Source organism: Notamacropus eugenii, chromosome 4 (assembly GCF_028372415.1).
Source record: "Notamacropus eugenii isolate mMacEug1 chromosome 4, mMacEug1.pri_v2, whole genome shotgun sequence".
In the NCBI taxonomy this organism is placed as follows: domain Eukaryota; kingdom Metazoa; phylum Chordata; class Mammalia; order Diprotodontia; family Macropodidae; genus Notamacropus; species Notamacropus eugenii.
In genome coordinates, this window is record NC_092875.1 from 28895282 (window position 1) to 28917575 (window position 22294).

The 22294-nt window shown below is 42.9% G+C and overlaps 1 protein-coding gene across 1 annotated transcript; it reads left to right on the forward strand.

The window, feature by feature from the left end:
• The first annotated feature begins 6 nt into the window (after window positions 1–6).
• SPRING1 (SREBF pathway regulator in golgi 1) lies at window positions 7–20472 on the forward strand. The gene is made up of 5 exons (XM_072600336.1): window positions 7–258; window positions 5421–5577; window positions 7729–7880; window positions 8972–9085; window positions 18766–20472. Exons 1-5 carry the CDS (start codon window positions 148–150, stop codon window positions 18847–18849), a joined length of 618 nt encoding a protein of 205 aa, XP_072456437.1. The 5' UTR covers window positions 7–147; the 3' UTR covers window positions 18850–20472.
• Window positions 20473–22294: the final 1822 nt, after the last annotated feature.

The window sequence follows — 22294 nt, forward strand, 5'->3', positions numbered from 1 at the left end:
TGCAGCCGGCCGCCATGGGCCCCGCAGCCCCACCCGCCCCTCGGACTGAGCCCCTTTAGCTCGGAGCCCCCACCCCCCCTCCGCAAGCCTAGGCCCTTGCGCCCCCGGCCCCCCGCGGGCTCGCCGCAGTGGGCAGCGGGGGCGGGGATGGTGAACTTGGCCTCTATGGTGTGGAGGAGGCTCCTGAGAAAGCGCTGGGTGCTCGGCTTGGTCTTCGGGCTGTCCCTCATCTACTTCCTCACCAGCACCTTCAAGCAGGTCAGTGTCCCCCCCTCCTTGGGGGTTTCTTTTGTCCATTTCGGCTATAAAACTGGTGGGATGTAGGGGGAGGGGTCCTGGGTTCGAGCACCCCTTCTGCGGCTTTCAGGCCAGCAGGCGTGGCTGGGTGCAGGAAAGGACCTTAGAACAGGAGAACGGGACCCTCAGAACCCAGAAAGACTCAGCAGGGAGGGACCCTCAGAACCCAGAAAGACGCAGCAGGGAGGGACCCTCAGAACCCTTTGTTAGCACAGGAAGGGATGATAGGATTCTGGGGTGAGAGCTGGAAGGGATTCCAGCCCATCCAGTCCCATGACCTTATTTTACAGCTGTGGAAACTGAGGCCTGGAGAAATTTCAATGACACGCTCAAGGTCACACAGGTAGCCAATGGTAGCATCCACCTGTCCTCCCTTTCAGAGCCAGAGCTGGAAAGGACTTAGGGACTCACGCACCTCTTTGAAACCTTTTCATTTTATAGATGGGAAAATTGGCCCACGAGGTTAGGGGATTTACTCTAGATCATTTAGGCAAGATTAGCTGTTTGACCTTGTACAAAGTCAGAATAGGGTATTCTGAGCCAGAGGGCATGTTAGGGAGGGATACTGTATCTCTCAGTTTTACCACAGACTTTCCCTAGTGTCTTGCTGGGGACTAGCACTCAGGAGTCCTTAATCCTCCAGTGCCCCACCCACTTTGCAGTGCCTCAGTTGTCAGCCTTAAAAGGGGGCTAGAACTACCTGACCTAACTACCCCATTAGCATCGTCGGGATCTGAGAAAGTGATGGAGGAACTGAGTCTTGGAATCTTGAACGATGAAGAGCATTTGACATGTATCCAGATGTATCAAAGGGATGGAAGGATACATTCCTTGACTGTATCAGTAATGCAACTGGGAGCCTAGTCCCGTGATTTTGTTTGTCTTTGTGGTTTCCTCAGCAATCACAATTAGGTGCAGTGGGCCGGGTTCCAGTTTTGGCGGTCGGCCTGGCTGGGTGGTTGGGGGAGGAGGGGAGGGGGGGGTACCAAATATATGAACAGGAAATAAATGACCTTGAACTGGCTATAAGGAATGTTTCGACTTCCCCCTGACTTGGCTGTAATGACTTGGCAGGAGTGTATGGAAGAATGAGAGAATAAGAAGGGAGAAAAGCGAACTGTTGCCTTTGTTTTCTTAATTGTTTTGACTGGTACTAGGAAACCAGGGTTCGTCCCCTCCCCCATCTTTCTTTTTTGGTAAACAAGGGTTACAGAATGTATGTATGAATTGTTCCTGTGAAGTATTTTTTTATTAATGAGCTGAAGTTTAAATATTTAGCCTAGAGAAGGAAAGAGGGGTGGGGTAAGGGTAGGTTACTGTCTCTGATTTCTAGTGTACTGCAGTGGAATAGAAAAGGGGAAAAGCTTTGTTCTGCTTTGCCCCTGAGGATGGGGCGTGATGCAAATGATGGGAATTGGAAAATTTTGATTTTGGGAAGGAAAAAAAACCCAATTATCTAAAAATCAGGTCTCCCAAACGGAGAGGGCTTTCTTGGGAGCGGCAGAGGGTCCCCATCTTTGGAGGATATCAGGAAGACTGGAAAGGATGGCGACTTATTTAGAGGTCATTTAGAGGACATTGTCTGCCATGACCAAAATCTCCAGAATGCAGACCAACAAAGGGTCCTCCTCTAAAGGGGTTTTTATTTCCCTGAATGTGGTATAGAGGAGATTCTCATTCAAGGTTAGATTGGATTGCTGGTTTTTAATACTGTTTAAATGTCAGTGTGTCAGGGGTTCATCAACCAAACAGCATTCAGGAACTGTGGTTTTATGGATGCAGAGTTGGTGTTGGAGTCAGACCTAGGTTCAGGTCTCCCCTCTGGCTGGGTGACCCTGGACACCATTTTAGTGCTCTTGTGACCCGCAGCATTCACCAGAAGAAGATGTTATTGGGAAATATTTAACAACATACATAAAAATCTAACAGAACATAGCTAATGTTAATATCTTCTGGGGCAGGGCTCTTTATGTATCTGTTAGTGGCACTGGTTCTGTTTGAATTTTACACAACTGTTCCAGACAACTCTTTAAAATTTAAATTTAGTATTTTATTTTTTCCCCCAATTAAGTGTAAAAACAATTTTTAACATTCATTTAAAAAAATTTTGAGTTCCAAATTCACGCCTTCCCTCTCCTGTGCCCTCATTGATAAGGCAAGCAATTTGATATAGGTTATACATGTACAGTCATGCAAAACATATTTCCATGTTATGTTATGAAAGAAAACATAGACAAAAAAAAAGAAGCAAGAAAAATAAAGGAAAAGTATTTCTCGATCTGCATCCAGACTCCATCAGTTTTTAATCTGCAGATGGATAGCATTTTTCATCGTAAGTTCTAGGCAATTCTTAAGGACAGAGAAGGTGCCAACCTTCACTGGGAGAGGGAATTTCCTTACCTGGGAGTTCCCTTTTCTGTGAAATCATAAATCTAGTCCCTATCCCTAATTTCTAAGAGAGGCTAGCATATGGCAGCTGGAGGGAATGAGGAAGGGTTTGATGTTGGAGGTATCTTTGAAGGGAACTGTGTGGCACAGTGGGTAGAGTCATGAAGACCTGAGTTCAAATCTGGCTCAGACACTAGCTGTGTGACCCTGGGCAAGTCATTTCCCCCTTTTCTGGCTCAATTTCCTAATTTGTAAAACAGTGGTCACCTCATACGGTTGTTGTGAAAATCAAATGACTTAACGTATAAAGCTGTTTAAGGGCTAGTTCTTATTTTCACTAGCTGTTCTTTTTCAGTCGTTTCAGTGATTGACTCTTCATGATCCCATTTGGGATTTTCTTGGCAAAGAAACAGGAGGGGTTTGCTATTTCCTTCTCCAGCTCGCTTTACAGATGAGAATACTGAAGCCAACAGGGTTAAGTGACTTGCCCAGGGTCACACAGCTAGTGTCTGAGGCCACATTGGAACCCTGGCATTCCTGGTTGACAGGTCTGGTGCTCTACCCACTGGGCCGCCTGGCTTTCTCATAGAGCCCCCTCTGAGCCCTTTTCATATGCCATTACCTTAAAGAAGGCTTTCTGAGGGAAAAGAGCCCAGATTCTGAAAGCAGGAGGTCTGGGTTCAAATCCTTCCCCTGAAGCTTACCATCTGTGTGACCCTGGAAGATCAGTTTCATCAGCTATAAAATGGGCAGACTGGACTTGATGACCTCTGAGGTCCTTTACAGTTATAGGTCTTCAGATCCCCACTTCTAGGCCTCCTTGCCCCACCTTCCCACAGAGAGGATTGTGCACGAATTTTCTGTCCTGTATAGATAGATGTATCTATGGGCATTTTGCATCTGCCTAGGATAGCGTAAACTCCCATGAGAGACAGAGGCTTTTTCCCTGTTTGTTTGTTTTTTTTCCAATCTTCAGGGCTTAGTGCAGTGTTTGGTACATAGTAGGGGCTTAATAAATGCTTGTTATATTGAATGGAATTTTGTTCAGCTCTAGGTGGGCCTGGGTGCAGTCACCTTCCCCTCCCCCGCTAACTCTTGAGATTTGGGGATTTCCAACTCCATACTCCCATGAGCTCTTAGCAACTTACTTAAGATAGAAACTGAAGCATTGGACCAATCAAGCAGCCCTAGGAAATTGGTTATTGGATAAAAGGAACAATTATTGTTCTCCCCCCCCCCATACCTACAGAAAAATTATAAATATTAACAGGCATTCTCTGTCATGCCTGGCCTCTTTCCAGCCTATGGCTCCAACTCTTTCCCTTTGAGCAGTTCGGGGAAGGTAGCTTGGGGCCATGGGGCCTGTTTGGTTTGGGTCTGAGGTCAGGAGACTGTGGTCTGATTCGTCAGTGTCAACATTTCTTGAAAATAATATAAAAATTGTCTCAGCTCTTCATGAAAGGCCACATTTAAAAAATGACATCACCTTCATTTTCAAATACGGACTTTCTTCCTCCCTTACCTGATGACAAACCATCTAAAGTGTGATTCCTGCATGAACTTGTTTTTTAAAAATATTTGATACTATTTCAATTTAAATGGTTTCTTTTGTAATCATTTTTTTTTTATATGCATTTAAATCCATAATTCTGAGAAGGGATCGATCTGTAGGCTTCTTCAGACTGGCCGACAGCGTCTGTGACGTAAAGAAGGTTAGAAACCTCTGCCTTACGGCAAAGAATTAAAAAAGAAAATTCATGGACCACTGCAGACATAGCCATTGAATTTCCCTACCAGTAAGGTCTCTTTCCATTGTGCCTTGTGGCTCATAGAGCCCTTTCTCACAACAGCCCATAATGAGGATAAGTCTGTAGTGGAAGCATCTATCACTGTCCCCATTTTATTGGTGAGAAATCGAGCCTTAGAAAACTGAAGTGACTAACATTGGTATGACTCTTTCAGGGGAAAAAAGTATGCGTGTGAGTATAGAATATATATTCCTATTACATATTCTCTTGATTAGATATAGTAGGTGTGAGAGAGAGGGGGGGGGGAGCTCAAGCCCCTCTTAACCCTGACATCCCCTGTTCTAAGGCCCCTCCCAGCCCTGATATTCCAGGTTCTAAGGTTCCTCCTTCAATCTATTATTAGATGTCCTCTGAGACTATTGGTTGGTGAATTGTTACTCATCTAAATATGTAAAGGTTATTAGTCATTAGGGGCTCTCTACACAGATGAAATCATGAGTCTGGTCAAATAAGAAGAAAATGAGATCTTTATAACAGCCAAGGAAGGTATTGTTCATTTGCAGTCAATATAAATAGCTAGCATTTATATAACATTTAAAGATTTGCAAAGCAATTTGCAATTCTCATTTGATCCTCACAACAACCCTAGGAAATAGGTGCTATTATGATCCCCATTTTATAGATGAGGAAACTGAGGCAAACAGGGTTACGTGACTTGCCCAGGGTCACACAACTAAGAAGTGTCTGAAGCTGGATTTGATGGATAGGGTTTTCCTGATTCCAGGTCCCACTTTGCCACATCGTTGCCTCGAATTAGCTCAGATATGACTAGAAAACTAAATAGATAGGTGGTCTCTATGTTCCGATAATTTTTTAAAAAATCTTAAAGTGTTTAATCTTTCCCAGAGTGCTTATGTGACCCTACTGACCATGCAGTCCAGAAGTTTTTCATCGCTTACTGTCATTTCTCTCTGATCCTTTTCACAGGAAGAGAGGGCAGTGAGAGACAGGAATCTCCTCCAAGTTCAAGACCGTGAACAGCCTATCCCATGGAAAGTGCAGTTTAACCTGGGCAACAGCAGTCGCCCAAGCAACCAGTGTCGGAACTCCATTCAAGGGAAGCTTCTCATCACAGATGAGCTAGGTAAGGCTCTGCCCCTCTCTGGCCTTCAGCTTGGTTGCTCCTGTGCTTCTGGCTCTGGGCCTTATTGTGGGCTTTTGTAGAAAGAAGAGAGCCGATGAGATGTTTCCTCATCTGTGAAATAGGAATAATTATACTCCCTACCTACCCCATGGGGAAAAGAATTTTTTATTCAGTGCTTACTATGTGCCAGGCTCTGTGCTAGGCACACCAAGAAAAGCAGTGACATGGTTCCTGCCCTTGATAAGCTCACAAGCCAACATGTAAACAACATAAGCCATATGGTATAAATGGGAGACGATCTTAGAGGGAAGGGACTAGCAGTGAGGGGAGGGGGAGAGATGAGGACAGACCAGAAAGGTCTCTTGTAAAGATTAGTTTTGAGCTGAGTCTTGGGAAAAAAAAAACCAACAGGTGGAGAGGAGGACGGAGAGAGGCGCTAGCTGGTGACAATACCTGGAATCAAGGAGATGGAGAGTCTTGAATGAATGAAACATTTATTAAGCACCTACTGTCTGCTAAACTATGTTAAGCGCTGGGGCAAATAAAGTCAGTCCCTGTTCTCAAGGAGCTCACATCCTAATTGGGGAGAGTGTCACTGGAAATGACATTAAATTAAATCTGCTTGGCTGCTGCATACTATGGACCACAGGACCTGTCCATCTGATTTATGACTAAGAATGTCCTTGTTCTGTACCCTAAGGACCACAGGACCTCTCTGTCTGATTAACAGCTGAAATATGGTTTATACAGTTTCAGCTGCAAATCAAATGGAGAGGTCCTGTAGTCCTTTGGGTACTGCAGCCATACAGAGAAGAAAACAGCTCAAATTTAACGGCATTTCCACCAGTGAAATCTTAACTGTTTCCAATGTTAAACTGTTGGACAACACCAAGGGTGCTGGTGGGAAGAACAGCTTGGAGGCAGGTGTTCCTAAATAATAGAGGCCTTGGAGGGGAGGAGAGCAGGAGAAAACTGGGAGGATAGAAAGGACCAGCTCGTGAAGCAGAGGAAAGTGAATATGTGTATATATGTATATTATATGTATACATGTATGTGTGTACATACCTATACATACATATACACATATTACCTTTATCTATTACATATTATAATATGCTAATTATTTAATAATATTGCATGTGTATTTTTATATGCATGTATATTTATATATAAATTTTAATCTATAATTATGCTGTATTATATATAAATATATGTGTGTATGTACTCTCATATATATGTAATCCTGACAATGGTAGGGAGCCATTGAAATTTCTTGAGGAGTGGAGTGATATGATCTGGACCTTACTTTAGAAGGTCACTTTAACAACTGGATAAAGGATGGGTTAGTGTGGAGAAATACAAGAGAGGGAGACCTCCTAGCAGGCCAGGTGATAAAGCATGAGTTGATAAGGGTAGTGACTTTGTCAGAGGAGAGTTGGAAACATAGGAGAAGTGTTCCAAAGGTAGAAACAACAGGCCTTGACAACAGATTGGCTATAGGAGGGTCTGAGAGAGTGAGAGTCCAAGGATGATGTCCTGTTTATGAGCCTGAGTGACTGAGAGGATGGATGGTGGTGCACAGTCATAGGGAAGTGAGACAGAGGAGAGGTTGGGGGAAAAATGTTGAATTCCATTTTGAATATATGAAATGAGAATTTGAAGTGAGTTCACAGCATCATGTTGGAGACCTCAGTTGAAAGAGGAAGTATCCTGGATGAGGTCACACAAGGAGATGATGCCCCAGTTAGGACCTGTAGCAGCCACATTGCCGGATCCCTCTGAGGCTCTCAAACCTCCTTTAAACTGGTCTCTTTCTTAACTAGCAATGACAAATTGTTCTAACATGGCCCAATTAAAAAGCATGATTCAGACCCCCAAGGCCTCAGAATGGGGTTTCACTGTAGATCAGTGCCATTGATTCATAGCTTGTAAGTCTAATGGTCAGAACCACTTATCCTACAGTCTGCCGTGTAAGTCTAATGGTCAGAACCACTTATCCTGCAGTCTGCCGCAGCTAGTCTAATCGCCATGTACAGCTCAGTGAGAATGACCCCTTACAATGAATGGCTACCCCCTTTCCCTGTACAGTCCACCTCAGAGAGTGTCCACAATGCTCTGGCTTCATCCTGGGCTTTCTCTTTGCTTCCGAAGGTTATGTCTGTGAAAGGAAGGATCTTCTCGTGAATGGCTGTTGTAATGTCAATGCCGCCAGTGCCAGGCGCTTCTGTTGTGATGGCTGCTTGTCCAATGGTTGCTGCGGTGCCTATGAATACTGTGTCTCCTGCTGCCTGCAGCCCAGCAAGGTACGTCGTGGGGTCATGAAGGGTGCTTAATAGACATTCACTCTAGCCTCATTCCAGGGATAGGAGTGACTTTTACACCCATTTTACAGATGAAAAAAGAGAGGTGCCAGAGATTTGGGGTCACTTATCCCATTGACACAGCTAGTATCTGAGTGGGGATTCAAGCTAGTCTTCTTGCCTCAGAGTCTAGACCTTGGTCTACTAGGTCATGCTTTCAAATACCAAAGAAGGAAGCATAGGGTTCCAGTAGAGAGAGCTAAAGATTGGAAATTAGGGTGAGGGGTTGCATATTCAAATCCCAACTCTACTCTCAGTAATTTACAAATCCCTCTAGGCCTCAGTTTCCTTTTTGTACAATGAGGAAACTGAATCATTACTAAAGTATTTTCCTGTAGCTGCAGAGCACTGGGCCTGGGATCAGATAATATAATTTAGTTTATCACCAGTTTTGTAATTTTGATTGTATATGTCTGCGGGCCTTATTTTTTTGCCACTTGGATGCCTACTTTTAGAGGGACATCTGGTAGTCCACCACAGTGTATGAGAGCCTGTTTGTCCACAGCCCCACCAACATAGAGCATTACCTCTGATCACAGATCACTTGTGAAAAGTGTAGTTTGCCTTTCTCCTCGAAAGGAGTTTTCTTCCTCTTGCCCCTTCCTTGCCCTTCCTGTCCTTTATTTTATGACTGTTATTAACACTGCTTCTGAGAGCCTCTTTCAGAACCTGTTGTCAGTGACAGGAAGTTAAGTTCCAGTAACCCAGGCGTGTTTACAAGGAAAGAATCTTGTTCCCAGCTGAACGGGCAGCTCCAGAGCGTTGTGAGTCTCTGTGAGCATGTTTTAGATAAGACATATCCTTCTCTTATAGTCCCATGGAGGCAAGTACTGGGTTTGAATTCTGGCTCATCCACATGCTGTACCTATGTGACCTTGGACAGCTCGTTTCCTCATCCATAGAATGAAGGAGTTAGACGAGGTGACTCGTTTCGATGCCTTTTGGTTCTGAGCTGTGACCGCTTGTCCCTCCTGCACCTAGACTTCATTTGGTTTGCTGGGATCTTACAACTTGAACCTCCTTTGTTTCCTCAGCAATTGCTCCTAGAAAGGTTCCTCAACCAGGCTGCAGCAGCGTTCCAAAATCTCTTCATGGCTGTGGAAGATCACTTTGAACTGTGTCTGGCCAAATGCAGGACTTCATCTCAGGTTAGGAGATGGAATGGGATATGATAGGCTGGGGTAGAAAAGAGAGGAAGGAAGAAAGACTTTGGGAAGCCATACTTCTGGGTTCTTTGGGCTGGAGGTAAGGGTAAGAATGATCATTCAAGTGATAAGCAAGCATTTATAAAGCACCTGCTATGTGCTTTCACTCTTCTAGTCACTGGAGATTCAGAGACAAAAATGAAAATGCCCCTGCCCTCAAGAGGGTTACATGCTATCCCAGGGAGACAGTATGTACGTAATGTATTCAAAATAGATTAAAAAATAATTATAAGGCATTTTTTTTACACTGTAACTGAGATCAACTCCATTCAATTTAGCAAGTTTAGTAAGTACCTGCTGTGTATCAGGTATTGTACTAGGTACCAGGTATACAAAAACAGACAGTTCCTGACTTCAAAGAGCTTATCCAGAGGGGATTGTGATTGTCTTTCATTCTGCATACCACACTGACCTATTTGCTATTCCTTAAGCTTATCCCATCTCCAACCACTGGGACTTTATATAGGCTGCCACAAGTGTCTGGAACATACCACCTTCCCTCCTGCACCCCTTAGAAGTACTGACTTCATTGGTGGTTCAGTTCATGTACCCATATCAACCAGTGAAAATTAGGAATGTACAAAGGAGACAGAAGGTATTACATAAGAGGAGAATATACTAGCTGCTGGGGAGCCTGGGAAAGTTTAGCTATTGTTTGTTCTCTTATTGTTGGGGGGACTTTTTCCCAGTGGAGTTCTTGGCTTTTTTTTAATACTACCACCATCACTGAGGAGAAAGAAGGATCCTGCACAGGACAGAGGGCCATTTTTAAAAATCTCCTTTATGGATGCCCTGGCCAAGAAGCTCATTTAACTAATATTCAGCCTGCTGGGACCGAGCCTGGGACATGATCTGTTGTAAGGATGACATTTGGGATTCTTTCCACTTTAGTAGGACTGATCTGAGCCTGTATTCCACAGCGAGAGCCTTTGAGGAGCCGAGGTCACTTCCTATTCTCAGGGCAATATATAAGCAGATCCTTCAGAAGCATTCCTTTATGAGGGGTTATAAAGCTATTGTCAGCGTATTACATGATGAAGAAGCAAAATATGTGCTTGAAGGATTGAAGGAAAGGTTCCTCCTTCCTTTTCATCATGGGTACTTCCTCCCATACAGGAGTAACCATGGGACTAGTCTCCTTTCACCACCAGTCTGGGGAGTGTCCCAGTATTGTCTGTAAAGAGGCTTTCAGGCTTGCTTGTGCCTCCTGCAATAAAATTAATTAACATTTGCAAATAGCTGTCTGTTTAAGGTTAAAGGGTTAGAGAAAAGGGTTGTTTTATTATAGTGGCTGTAATTTCTTGGTAGGGACAAAGCAGATACCTTTTCGGACAGTTAGATTTTTTTTTAACTCCTCCCTTTTAAAAATTCATGGTTATTTATTTTTAATATATGTTTTTAAAAACCTTTTGACTTCTGAATTCTCACCTTCCCTCCTGCCTCTCCCACACCTGTTGAGAAGGCAAACATATGAAGTCATGCAAAACATTTCCATATTATCTATGTTGCAAAAAAGAAAACCTAAAGGGAAAAAAATATGGTTCAGTCTGCATTCAGAGTTTATCCGTTCTGTCTCTGGAGATGGATAAGGTTTTTCATTATGAGTCCTTTGGAATTGTCTTGCATCATTGTATTGATCAGAATAGCTAAGTCCTTCATAGATGGTGGTGTGTATGGTGTTCTCCTGGATCTGCTCACATCACTTTGCATTAGTTCATGTAAATCTTCCCAGGTTTTTCTGAAACTGGATGTTTAAATTCTTGATAGAGGCAGTGCTGTGACATTTTTTGTCTTTGTACTTCCAGCACTTAACCACAGTGCTTAGTGTATAGCAGGTGTTTAAGAAATGCTTGGTCAGGTAGTTTGAAGCCAGAAAGATTAGGTTCAGATTCTGCCTTTGCTTCCTACTGGCTGGGTGACCCTGGACAAGTCACTTATGTTAGTGTCCTAGGTAACTTAACATTTGTTGCAGAGAAAGTGCCGAGTTGCATTTATAGAGTTTCCTCACTGGGGAGTTTGGTTTACTAATTAAATCACAGGTTCTGTCTCTGTTCCTCTCCTTACAACTAGTTCTTTATCTTTCAAGGGAGCTTAATGGTACAGTGGATAAAACTCTGGGCCTAAAGTCAGAAAGACCTGAGTTCAGATCGAACCTCAGACACTAATCAGCTTTGTGACCCTGGGCAGGTTACTTAATTTTTGTCTGCCTCAGTTTCCTCATCTGTAAAATGGAGTTAATAATGGCACTTACCTTCCAGGGTTGCTGTGAGGATCCATTGAGATAATAGTTGTGAAGTGCTGAGCACAGTGCTAGGTACATAGTAAACATAAATGTTAGCTAGTATTGGCTACCATCATTACTATTGTGATTAGTGCTGAGGACTCTGCCACAGATGGCCTTTCAGCCTGGTACTGGCTGTTTGATGAGCCTCAGACTGTTTCACGTAGGCCAAAGCTGCTGACACTGCGGTGGGCATACTGTAATCTTCCCCGCTCCCTTCTGTGGCTGGCTCTCACTTTATGAAATCAATAGGTGTGTTGGTTGATAGGGGCTCTTCTTCAGCTTCAATCACTAACTCAGACCTCTGCATCCTGCCTTTTTGATTTGTAAATTGTTCTCCTTTATTGTTTCTTACTGTGTACTTAGAGCTGTACCATCAGGCCATTGTTGGGTAAATGGCGTGTATTATTTGGAAATTTCCTGGGTTGCCATGTTCTTGAACAACTTCTTTCCTAGAATGGAAGTAGGAAAGTTCAACATGTGGTGAGTTGAGAGTCTAAATTAATTCTCTCTGGTTGGAGAGATGCATGAAAAGGATCAATGAGGCTGCCAGTCATTAAACATTTCTTAAGCACCTACTGTGTGGGAGGCACTGTGCTAAGCTTTATACAAGTCAGATAACTGATAGACACTTGTGAATAGTGCTAGTGTTTTGGTAAAGGGAACCTTGCGCATTATTTGGGATTTAACAAACCAATTACATTAGGTTTGGTCCTCTGTTCCCTGCCTCCTGGGATTCTGTGCTTTAATTGGTGTAGGAAATCAACTTAGCTGCAATTTATGGTCTTCAAGAATTGCGTCTGAGAGTTTAAGTGATTTACCCCGGGTCACATAGAGGATGTACATGTCAGAGGTGGGGCTCGAGCTCAGGTTTTCCTTAGGCCTCTGCATCTCACCAGCTATATATCTGCTGTTGTCCCCATGTTCTACTACTCTCCCCCTTCTTCCATTCCCCCTACTCCCAGTTCTGGAACCATAATCAAATCAGTATTTCTGGGTGGTAGAGCCAACATGTCAGAGTACAGGCAGCAATTCAGCTGAACCTTCCCAAATTGACCTCCAAAAGCAGTTTTAAAATAATGCCTCAAGTTGAATTCTGGAAAGGAGGAAGCAACAAAAGATCAGGGTGAGACATTTTACCAGCCCAAGACAACTTGAGAGGTTGGCAGAAGAGGAGTGTGATGTTGGGGTGGAGGCCTGGCCTGAGTGCATGAGGCAGCATCACCAATAGCAATCTGTGAAGCTGGCTGTAATAGCAGCAGCTCAGGAGCTCTCAGCCCAGAGCCAGAAAGGGGGTTGCACACCTGCTCAGAAAGAAATTACAGGGAATGATTTGCTGGTGTGGGGTCCAGGATCCTGGGTCAGAGTTTCAGGGCCAAGAGGAGTGTGCTAGCAGCTACAGGGGAGTTTTCTGGGTAAAGCAGGTACAAGATTGCTTTCTGGGGAAAGCCCAGACCATAAGCCAGGAGAGCAGTGACCACAGAATTCCTTGGATCATGCCACTTTGGAAATACCAAAAACTTATAGAACCCCCAAAACTAACTCTGAAAAGAGCAGAACTTAAAACCTGAAGCTTGGGACAGTGCACCCTCACCCCAGGAGCAGAGCTCAACTTTAGTGTAAAGTTAAAAGTCAAGAAATAGGCTAGAAAAATGAACAAACAGAAAAAGACCCTGACAACAAAAAGTTACTGTGGTGACAGGAAAGATTAAGACACAAAGTCAGAAGATATCAGTGCCAAGACAGCTACACGCAAGGCCTCAAAGGGGGAGGAGGAGTGAATTGGACACAAACACAACAAGAAATCCTAGAAGAGCTCAGAAAGGATTTTAAAAATTAGATGAGAGGTAGAGGAAAAATTGGGAAAAGAAACGAGATCAATGCAAGAAAATTATGAAAAGAGAATTAATAGCTTAGTGAAGGACACACAAAAATGTTGAAGAAAATAACACCTTAAGAAAGAGAATTGGACAAATGGTGAAAGAGGAACAGAAATTTGCTGAAGAAAACTCCTTAAAAAGCAGAATTGGACAAATGGAAAAAGAAATATAAAAACTCATTGAAGAAAATAATTCCTTAAAAATTAGAATTGGGCAAGTAGAAGCTAATGACTATGAGACATTGAGAAAAAATAAAACAAAGTCAAAAGAATGAAAAAAAATAGAAGAAAATGTGAAAAAAAAACTGACTTGGAAAATAGATTGAGGAGAGATAGTTCAAGAATTATTGGGATACCTGAAAGCTATGATCATTAAAAAAGAAAAGCACAAACATCATATTTCTTCCCTTCCCCCAACTTAATGGTATTTTATTTTTTCAATTACACGTAAAGATAGTTTTCAACATTCACTTTTATCAGATTTTGAGTTACAAATTTTTTTCTCACTCTGTCCCCAAGACACCAAGCAATCCGATATAGGCCATACATGTAAAAACATATTAAACGTATTTACACATTAGTCATGTTGTAAAAGAAGAACTCAGAACAAAAGGGGAAAACCACAAGAAAAGAAACAAAGGAGAAAATAGGATGCTTTAGACCCTATAGTTCTTTCTCTGGATGTGGATAGCATTTTCCATCATGAGTCTTGGAATCCAGACATCATATTTCAAGAAATCAAGGAAAACTGCCCCTATATCCTAGAACTAGAGGGTGAAATAGACAATGAAAGAAGCCACTGATCACCACTTGAAAGAGATCCCCAAAGGAAAGCTCTGAGGAATAGTATAGTCAAATTCCAGAGCTTCCAGGTCAAGAAGAAAATACTGCAGGCAGCCAGAAAGAAACCATTGAAATATCATGAAGCCACGGTCAGGATCACGTAAGGTTTAGTAGCTTCCACCTGAAAGGTACAGAAGACTGGGAATATGAAATTACACAAAGCAGATGAGCTAGGATTACAGCAGAGAATCATCTGCTCACCAAAACTAAGTATAATCCTTCAGGAGAAAAAATGAGTATTTAATGGATAGAGGACTTTCAAGCATTTCTGCTGAAAAGACCAGAGCTGAATAGAAAATTTGACATTCAAATCAAGGGAAGCATAAAAAGGTAAGTGTAAAAGAAAAATCACAGAGGACTTAATATGGTTAAACTGTTTCCTATATGAGAATGATACATGTAATTTCTAAAAACTTTATCATTAAGGCAGAAGGAGTAAACATTTACAGGGGGCATGAGAACGAGTTGACTATTATGCAGTGATCTCAAAGAAAAAGGTGAGAAAGAAATACAGTAGGACAATGGGGAAAATTATCTTACTTAAAGGAGGTGCGCAAAGAAGAGCTTTTACAGTGAGGGGGGGGGAGTGCTTTAACCCTACTCTCACTGAAATTAGTTCAAAGAGGAAATAACATACACACTCAGTTGAAATCTATTTTACTCAAAAGTAAAGAAAGAAAGGTATAAGAGAAGGGAGAGGGCCCCAGTAGAATGAAGGACTAATTAAGGGAGGCCATGGTCAGAAGCAAAAGATCTAAGAAAAGAATAGGGTAAAAAAAAAGAAGGATAAATGAAACGAATAAGATGGAGAGAAATGCACTAGTTATAACTGAATATGAATGGAATAAATCGCCCATAAAGCAGAAACAAAAGAATGGGTTAGAAACCAGGATGGCGCAGTATGTTGTTCGCAAAAAACACACTTGAAACAGGAAGACACATGCAGAGATAAAATAAAGGGCTGAAGCAGAATCTGTGTGTTTCAGCGGAAAGACTACGGGTAGCAACCATGATGTCGTACAAAACAAAAGCAAAAACAGGCCTAATTAAAGAGAGAAATAAGGTAGCTACTTTTTGCTAAAAGGTAACAGACAATGAAATAATATCAATACTAAATGTATAGGCACCAAATGACAGAGCATCCAGATTCTTAAAGGAAAAGTTAAATAATTTAAAGGAGGAAATAGACAGTAAAACTAGACTACTGAGGGACCTCAACTTTCCCCTCTCAGAACTAGATAAGTCTAACCATAAAATATGTAAAAAAAAGTTAAGGAGATGAATAGAATTTTAGAAAAGTTAGACATGATAGACCTCTGAAAAAAGTTGAATTATAATAGAAGACAATATACCATTTTTCTCAGATGTGCACAGCACCTTTACATAAGTTGACTGTGTATTAGGGCATAAAAACCTCAAATGCAGAAAAGCAAAAATATTAAATGCATCCTTTTCAGACCATAATGCAATAAAAATTTCGTGCAATAAAGGGCATTGGGTGCATAGATTAAAAGCTAATTGAAAACTAAATAATCTAAACAAAATAATTAGGGCAGGTGGGTGGTACAGAGGATAGAGCACTGGCTCTGGAGTCAGGAAGACTCTTCCTGAGTTCAAATCCAACCTCAGATACTTACTAGCTATGTGAGCTAGTAAAGTCAGTTAACTCTGTTTGCTTCAGTTCCTCTTCTGTAAAATGAGCTGGAGAAGGAAATGGTAATCCACTCCAGAATCTTTGCCAACCCCAAATGCGGTCATAAAGAGTCAGAAACAACTGAAAAATGACTTAACAACAACGCATGCCAATAAAATAGAGAAAGAGCCAGTCAACTAATTGAGCACTCGACTAAAAACTAGAAAAAGAACAAGTTAAAAATCCTTACTTAAACGCCAAATTGGAAATCCTCAAAATTAAAGGAAAAATTAATAAAATTGAAAGGAAGAAATTCATTGAACTGGTAAAACTAAGGAGCTGGTTTTATTTAAAAACAATAATAAAATAGATACACTATTGGCTAATTTGATTTGAAACAAGTAAGAAGAAAACCCAGTTATCAGTATCAAAAATGAAAAGGGTAAATTCACCACCAGTGAAAATGAAATTAAAGCAATTATTATGAGCTGTTTTGCCTAATTATATACCAATAAATCTAATCATCTTAAGTGAAATGGATGATTGTTTACAAAAATGTAAATGGCCAGAAGAGGAAATAGAATACTTAAATAACTCTCTCCTAGAAAAAGAAAATGAACCAGCCATAATTGAGCTCCCTAAGGAAATCACCCCAGTACCAGAGGGATTCACAAGTGAAGGCTACCAGCATTTAAAGAACAATTAATTCCAATGCCGTGTAAATTATTTGGAAAAATTAGCAAAGAAGGAGTCCTATCAAATTCCTTTTATGACACGCATATGATGTTGATGCCTAAGGCAGGAAGAATAAAAACAAAGAAAACTGTAGACCAATTTCCTTTATGAGTATTAATGGAAAATTTCTAAATAAAATCCTAGCAAGAAAATTACAGCACTGTATCACAAAGATCATACGCTATGACCAGGTGTGATTCAAACTAGGAGTGGAGGGCTGGTTCAGTATTAGAAAGATTATCAGGATCATTGATTATATCAGTAACAAAAATGATTTTATATATATATAAATTACATATATATGTAATATATATTACATATAAAAAATTATATGATGATTTCAATAGAAGCAGAAAAAACTTTTGACAAACTCTAACACCCATTCCAAGCTCTGGGGACAAGAACTCACTAACAAAAATTACTGTGGAAACTGAAAAACAATTTGGCAGAAACAAGGTATAGACCAATATCTCACAATGTATTCCAAGATAAGGTCCAGATAGGTGCATGGTTTAGACATAAAAGATGATATAAGCAAATTAGAGGAGCATGGAAAATTTTGCCTGTCACATCTTTGGATGAGAAGGATTTTTGAACAAATGAGATGGAGAGGATCATGGGAGATAAGATGTATAATTTTGTTTACATTAAATTGAAGAGCTTTTGCATAAACAAAAACAATGCAGACAAGATTATAAGGAAAGCAGGAAACAGGTGGGGTGGGATTGTACAGCATGTTTCTCTGACAAAGACCTCATTTCTCAAGTACACGGGGAACTGGGTCAAATTCATAAAATATGAGTCATTCCCCAATTTGTAAAGAGTCAAAGGAAATGAACCCACAGTTTTCAGATCAAAGCTATCCACAGTCATATTTTTAAAATGCTCTAACTCACTAGTGATTAAAAAAATGCAAATTTAAATAATTAGATACCACCTCACAACTATTAGATTGGGTAATGTGACAGAAAAGGAAAATGAAAAACATTGGAGGAGATGTGGAAAAATTGGTATAGTAATGCACCATTGGTGGTGTTGGAAATTGATCCAGCCATTCTGAAGAACAATTTGGAACTATGCCCACAGTGCTATAAAACTGTGCATACCTATTGACCCAGCAATATCACCGCTAGATCTGTATCCCAAAGAGATCAAAGAAAAAGGGAAAGGATGTATATGTACAAAAGAATCTGTAGCAGCTCTTTTTGTGGTGGAAAAGAATTAGAAATTGAGAGGATGGCCATCCCTCAGGGAATGATTGAACAAGTTATGCCATATTTTTGTGATGAAATGCTGTTGTGCTATAAGAAATAACGAGCAGGAAAATTTCAGAAAAATCTTGAAAGACTTACATGAATTGATGCAAAGTAAAGTGATCAACATCAGAAGAACATTGTTTGCAGTAACAGCAATATTGTATAAGAATCAACACTTCAGATTAATATGGTGATCCCAGACAGTTCTCAAGGACCCATTATAAACAGTGCCATCCAGAGAGATAATTGGTGGAGCCTACATGCGTATTGAAGCTTTATTTTTCACTCTTTTAAAAAAAAAAAATTTGCAGCATGACTCATAAGAAACATGCTTTGCATGATTTCACGTGTAATTGATATCACATTTCCTCTCAATGAGAGAGAATTTGAACTTGAATTTTTTTTAAATAAGTTAAAAATAAAGAATAAAGATTTTAAAAAGAAAGCAAGAAAAAAAGAAGCATTACTGGTGAAAGAAAGTATCCGTTTGCTGCCTCTGCTCCACTCCCTGTGCCAGTAACTTTCCAAGTCAGAGTACCCCCTCCTCTGGCCACCATTACCCCCATGTCATATTTCCCCCTTTAAAATGTGAGCTTCTTGAGGCTAGGGGTTGTTTCTGGACCAGCACAGTGCCTTGTATGCATCAGGTGCTTAATAAACTTTTGTTGAATTAATGGTTGAATTGGAATAAGAATCAGCTAGAATGTGCAATGAGTTTCTGATCAAGATGTCCAAGGTTGTCTCTACTTCCTCCAAGTTGGAAAGTCTTGTGAAGTTTTGGTTCGTTCTCTATCTCTCTGTCACTGTGTGTGTCTCTCTCTCTCTGTCTCCCTCTCTCCCCCCTTCTCTCTCCCTCCCTCTCCTCTCCCTCTTTCCCCTTATACCTCTTCTCCCCTCCCCCCCTTTCTCTTTTTCTTTCTGTCTCCTCCTTTCTTTTCCTCTTCCCTTTCCCCCATCACTCTCTCACGGGTCTCTTTTCTTCCTCTTCCCTCACAGAGTGTGCAGCATGAGAACACCTACAGAGACCCCATCGCAAAATATTGCTATGGAGAGAACCCCCCCGAGCTCTTCCCTGCATGATGGGGAGCCAGGGTGGAAAGAACTGCGCCCATGAGGCCAGAATGTGGAGAAGGAGGGGTGGACCTGAAGACCTCAGCCTGCTCTGGGAGGGTGGGGAGTATCTCCTCAGACTCAAAATGAGCCCCGTGGGTTAGAAGATTTGCCCTTCCAGTGGGTGTCAGGCCTCTGCCTGCCCCACTGTGAGTTAGAGGATGGTGGTGGAAGGGACCATGAGGAAACCAGGACCCCTCCTCGGCTGCCGACCCTTCTCCTTGTGCTGAACACCTTGACCCTGCTGGGTGGACACATTCTCTCAAGCTATAACTCAGATCAGGTTCCAGCCAGGTAGTTGGAACCTTAAAGAGAGCCGAATCCTCCTTATTTGTCCCTTCCCTCTTCCCTTCTTACAAAAGGGGACTGGGAGATGTTTCCCTTTGGTTGGGCTTTGGGGTTCAATGTTCCCTTTGTGGCCCAACCCCCCCACTTTGTATATAACTGTAAATTATTTATTAGACTGATTTGGGCTAGTAGAAAAGTGGAATATTTCCTGCAGCCAAAACCTATTGCCTTTCAGCTTCTAGTCTGCTGTGTCCCGGAGCAAAAGATTAGATTTCTGCTGATTCCTCGTGTTAACATGTTTTGTGAGTTAAAAGGATCTGTTTGTACACATCAAATTGCTTTTCTCCTGGGGCCCAGACTTTTCCCATCAGGGCTCCAGGTTTTCATCCAGTGAAATATCTTTATGCCTAATGCTTCTCAGTATCGGTGGAGCCCTGTTTACCTTCAGCGTGATGTACAGAAGAATTCAATACCTCTTAAAGGATGTGACTGCCCAAACCTCCAGTGGGCCAGCTGGTCTACCCTTGGGTGGTGGCTCATTCACTGGCATCTGAGAGAACAATTTTACCCAAGGTCTCATGCTGGAACCTTGCTACTTTCTGATTCTCCACATGCTTTTGGTTGCTCTCCTAGGGGAGGCCTTGGGAAAATCAGCCCCCTTTCTGTGAGGTGGGATAGATACACTGAGTATGTCCTTGTAGTGTGTGCCTGGCAGACCTGCTGTCTCACTCCAGCTGCATCATTGTCCCCAGCCCCGAACTGATGTTTCGGTTCCCCTCTACTCCAAACAGCTCCCAGCTTTAAGGGGCTTTTTATGTACTGAGATAAGTGAGAGAAGGGATGGCCACTTCTGTCACGGCAGGGAGTGTTTGCCCTATGGCGGGCCAGTTGGTGTGTCCCCAGGATGATAGATTAACTCCAGCCTGTTGATCTGATGAGGAATGGACACATAGCTGCCTTTGCAAGGGAAGTGAGAGAGCGGACCTGAAGTTCCGTGTTCTGGTCTCTGCTCCAGCGCTTGGTTGATAGATGATCTTTGGCAAAGTATGGCTCTAATCCTGACCTCAGCATTATCATCTATAAAATGGAAGGAGTTGGATTGAATGATCTGTAAAGTTCCTTTTAACCTTGATTGTTTGTTTTAGCTCGCTCTGTTTCAGCCAACCCCCTCCCTCCTCCATTCTGATGCTTTCTTGGTCTGTCCTGTGAGCCAGTAGCTCTTCTGCCCCAGCTTCGCTTCTTGCTCCAAGTGCTAACCATCTCCCCTTTGCTCCTTGCTCTAAGTGCTAAGACCCCAGCCCCAGCTTTGCTCCAAGTACTAAGCCTTCGCCTCAGCTTTGCTCCTTGCTCTAAGCGCTAAGGGCTTCCCCCAGTTTTGCTCCTTGCTCCAAGTGCTAAGGGCTTCCCCCAGTTTTGCTCTGTGTTGAGGGACCCCCCAGCTTTGCTTATTGCTCGAAATGCTAAGGGTCCCCCCAGCTTTGCTCCTTGCTCCAAGTGCTAAGGGTTCCCCCCCAGCTTTGCTGCTTGCTTTATGTGCTAAGGCCCCTGAGCTTTGCTTCTTGCTCCAAATGCTAAGGGCTCCCTCCAGCTTTGCTGCTTGCTTTATATGCTAAGCTCCCCCCACCCAGCTTTGCTTTTTGCTCCAGGTGCTAAGGGCCCCCTAGCTTTGCTCCTTGCTCTAAGTGCTAAGGACTGCCCCCCAGCTTTGCTGTATGTGCTAAGCCCATCCCCAGCTTTGCTTCTTGCTCCAAGTGCTAAGAGCTGCCCCCCAGCTTTGCTCTATGTGCTAAGGGCCCCCCAGCTTTGCTTTTTGCTCCAAGTGCTAAGGGCTCCCCCCCCCCAGCTTTGCTCTTTGCTCCAGGTGCTAAGCCTCCCCCCCCCCCAGCTTTGCTGCTTGCTTTATGTGCTAAGGGCTCTCCTCCTAGCTTTGCTCTTTGCTCCAGGTGCTAAGCCCCCCCCCCCCAAGCTTTGCTTCTTGCTCTGTGTGCTAAGGGCTCCCCCCCCCCAGCTTTGCTCTTTGCTCCAGGTTCTAAGCCTCCCCCCCCAGCTTTGCTGCTTGCTTTATGTGCTAAGGGCTCTCCCCCTAGCTTTGCTCTTTGCTCCAAGTGCTAAGCCCCCCCCCCCCAAGCTTTGCTTCTTGCTCTGTGTGCTAAGGGCTCCCCGCCCCAGCTTTGCTCTTTGCTCCAGGTGCTAAGCCCTGCCACCTCCCCCCCCCCCAGCTTTGCTTCTGGCTCTGTGTACTAAGAGCTCCCTCCCCCCAGCTTTGCTTCTTGCTTCTTGTGCTAAACCCTAGCCCGACCTCCCCCCAGTTTTGCTTCTGGCTACGCGTGCTAAGAACTCCCTCAAACTCCTGGCACTGAGGGCTCCCCTCCCTCCCGCTTTGCTCCTTGTTCCACGTGCTAAGCTCTCCCCCATTTTGCTCCTTGCTCAGTGTACCACACGTAACCTCTGAAACTTTCTGAAGTTACTCTCCCCCAACCTTTTCCACCTAAATCTGAAGCTTTCTTGGTTTGCGCTTCCCCCAAGTACTGATACTTGGGCAGGAGACTGAGGCCTGCATCCTCTCTTGACCCTCTCTCACTTGGACTCCAAAGCTTTCGTCCTTCCTTGGTCCATGTCCTAAGAGCTCCCTGATGCTGTCCTGCCCCAGCCTTGATTCTTTGATGTGTTAGTAGGGCTGTTTCCTCTCAGAAAACTCTATGATGCTTTCTTCTTCCATATACTAAGGCCCCTCCTGTCCTCCCACCCCCCACTAGATAAAAAAACTGATTGCTTTCTTGGTCTGTGCTAAGAATTCCCTCAATTTGGATGCTTATTCTGTGCGCTAAAGGCTTCTTCTGCTCCCCCAAAAAACAAACAAAAATTCTGATGCTTTCTTAGTCTGTGTGCTGGAACTCCCTTTCTCTTCCCCACCTCCCCCAACTTCAATGCTTACTCTGGGTGCTAGGGGGCTTCCCCCCACTGCCAGCTGTTTCACATACAGTATCTCTTCTGTTTGTGGTAGTATCTGTTAACATAGATCTTGTATTGTGTCTCGTCCTTTCCTCACCGTTAACACTTTGTACACGTGTGTATACACATATGCTTGTGTTGCCCTCCTCTGGGCCCCACTTATCTGGGAGTAGGG

Coding starts and splice junctions, on each gene's coding strand:
- SPRING1 (XM_072600336.1), top strand. CDS start 148: ATGGTGAACTTGGCCTCTATGGTGTGGAGGAGGCTCCTGAGAAAGCGC. Junction 7,881..8,971: donor GCTGCCTGCAGCCCAGCAAG/GTACGTCGTGGG, acceptor TTGTTTCCTCAG/CAATTGCTCCTAGAAAGGTT. Junction 9,086..18,765: donor AATGCAGGACTTCATCTCAG/GTTAGGAGATGG, acceptor CTTCCCTCACAG/AGTGTGCAGCATGAGAACAC.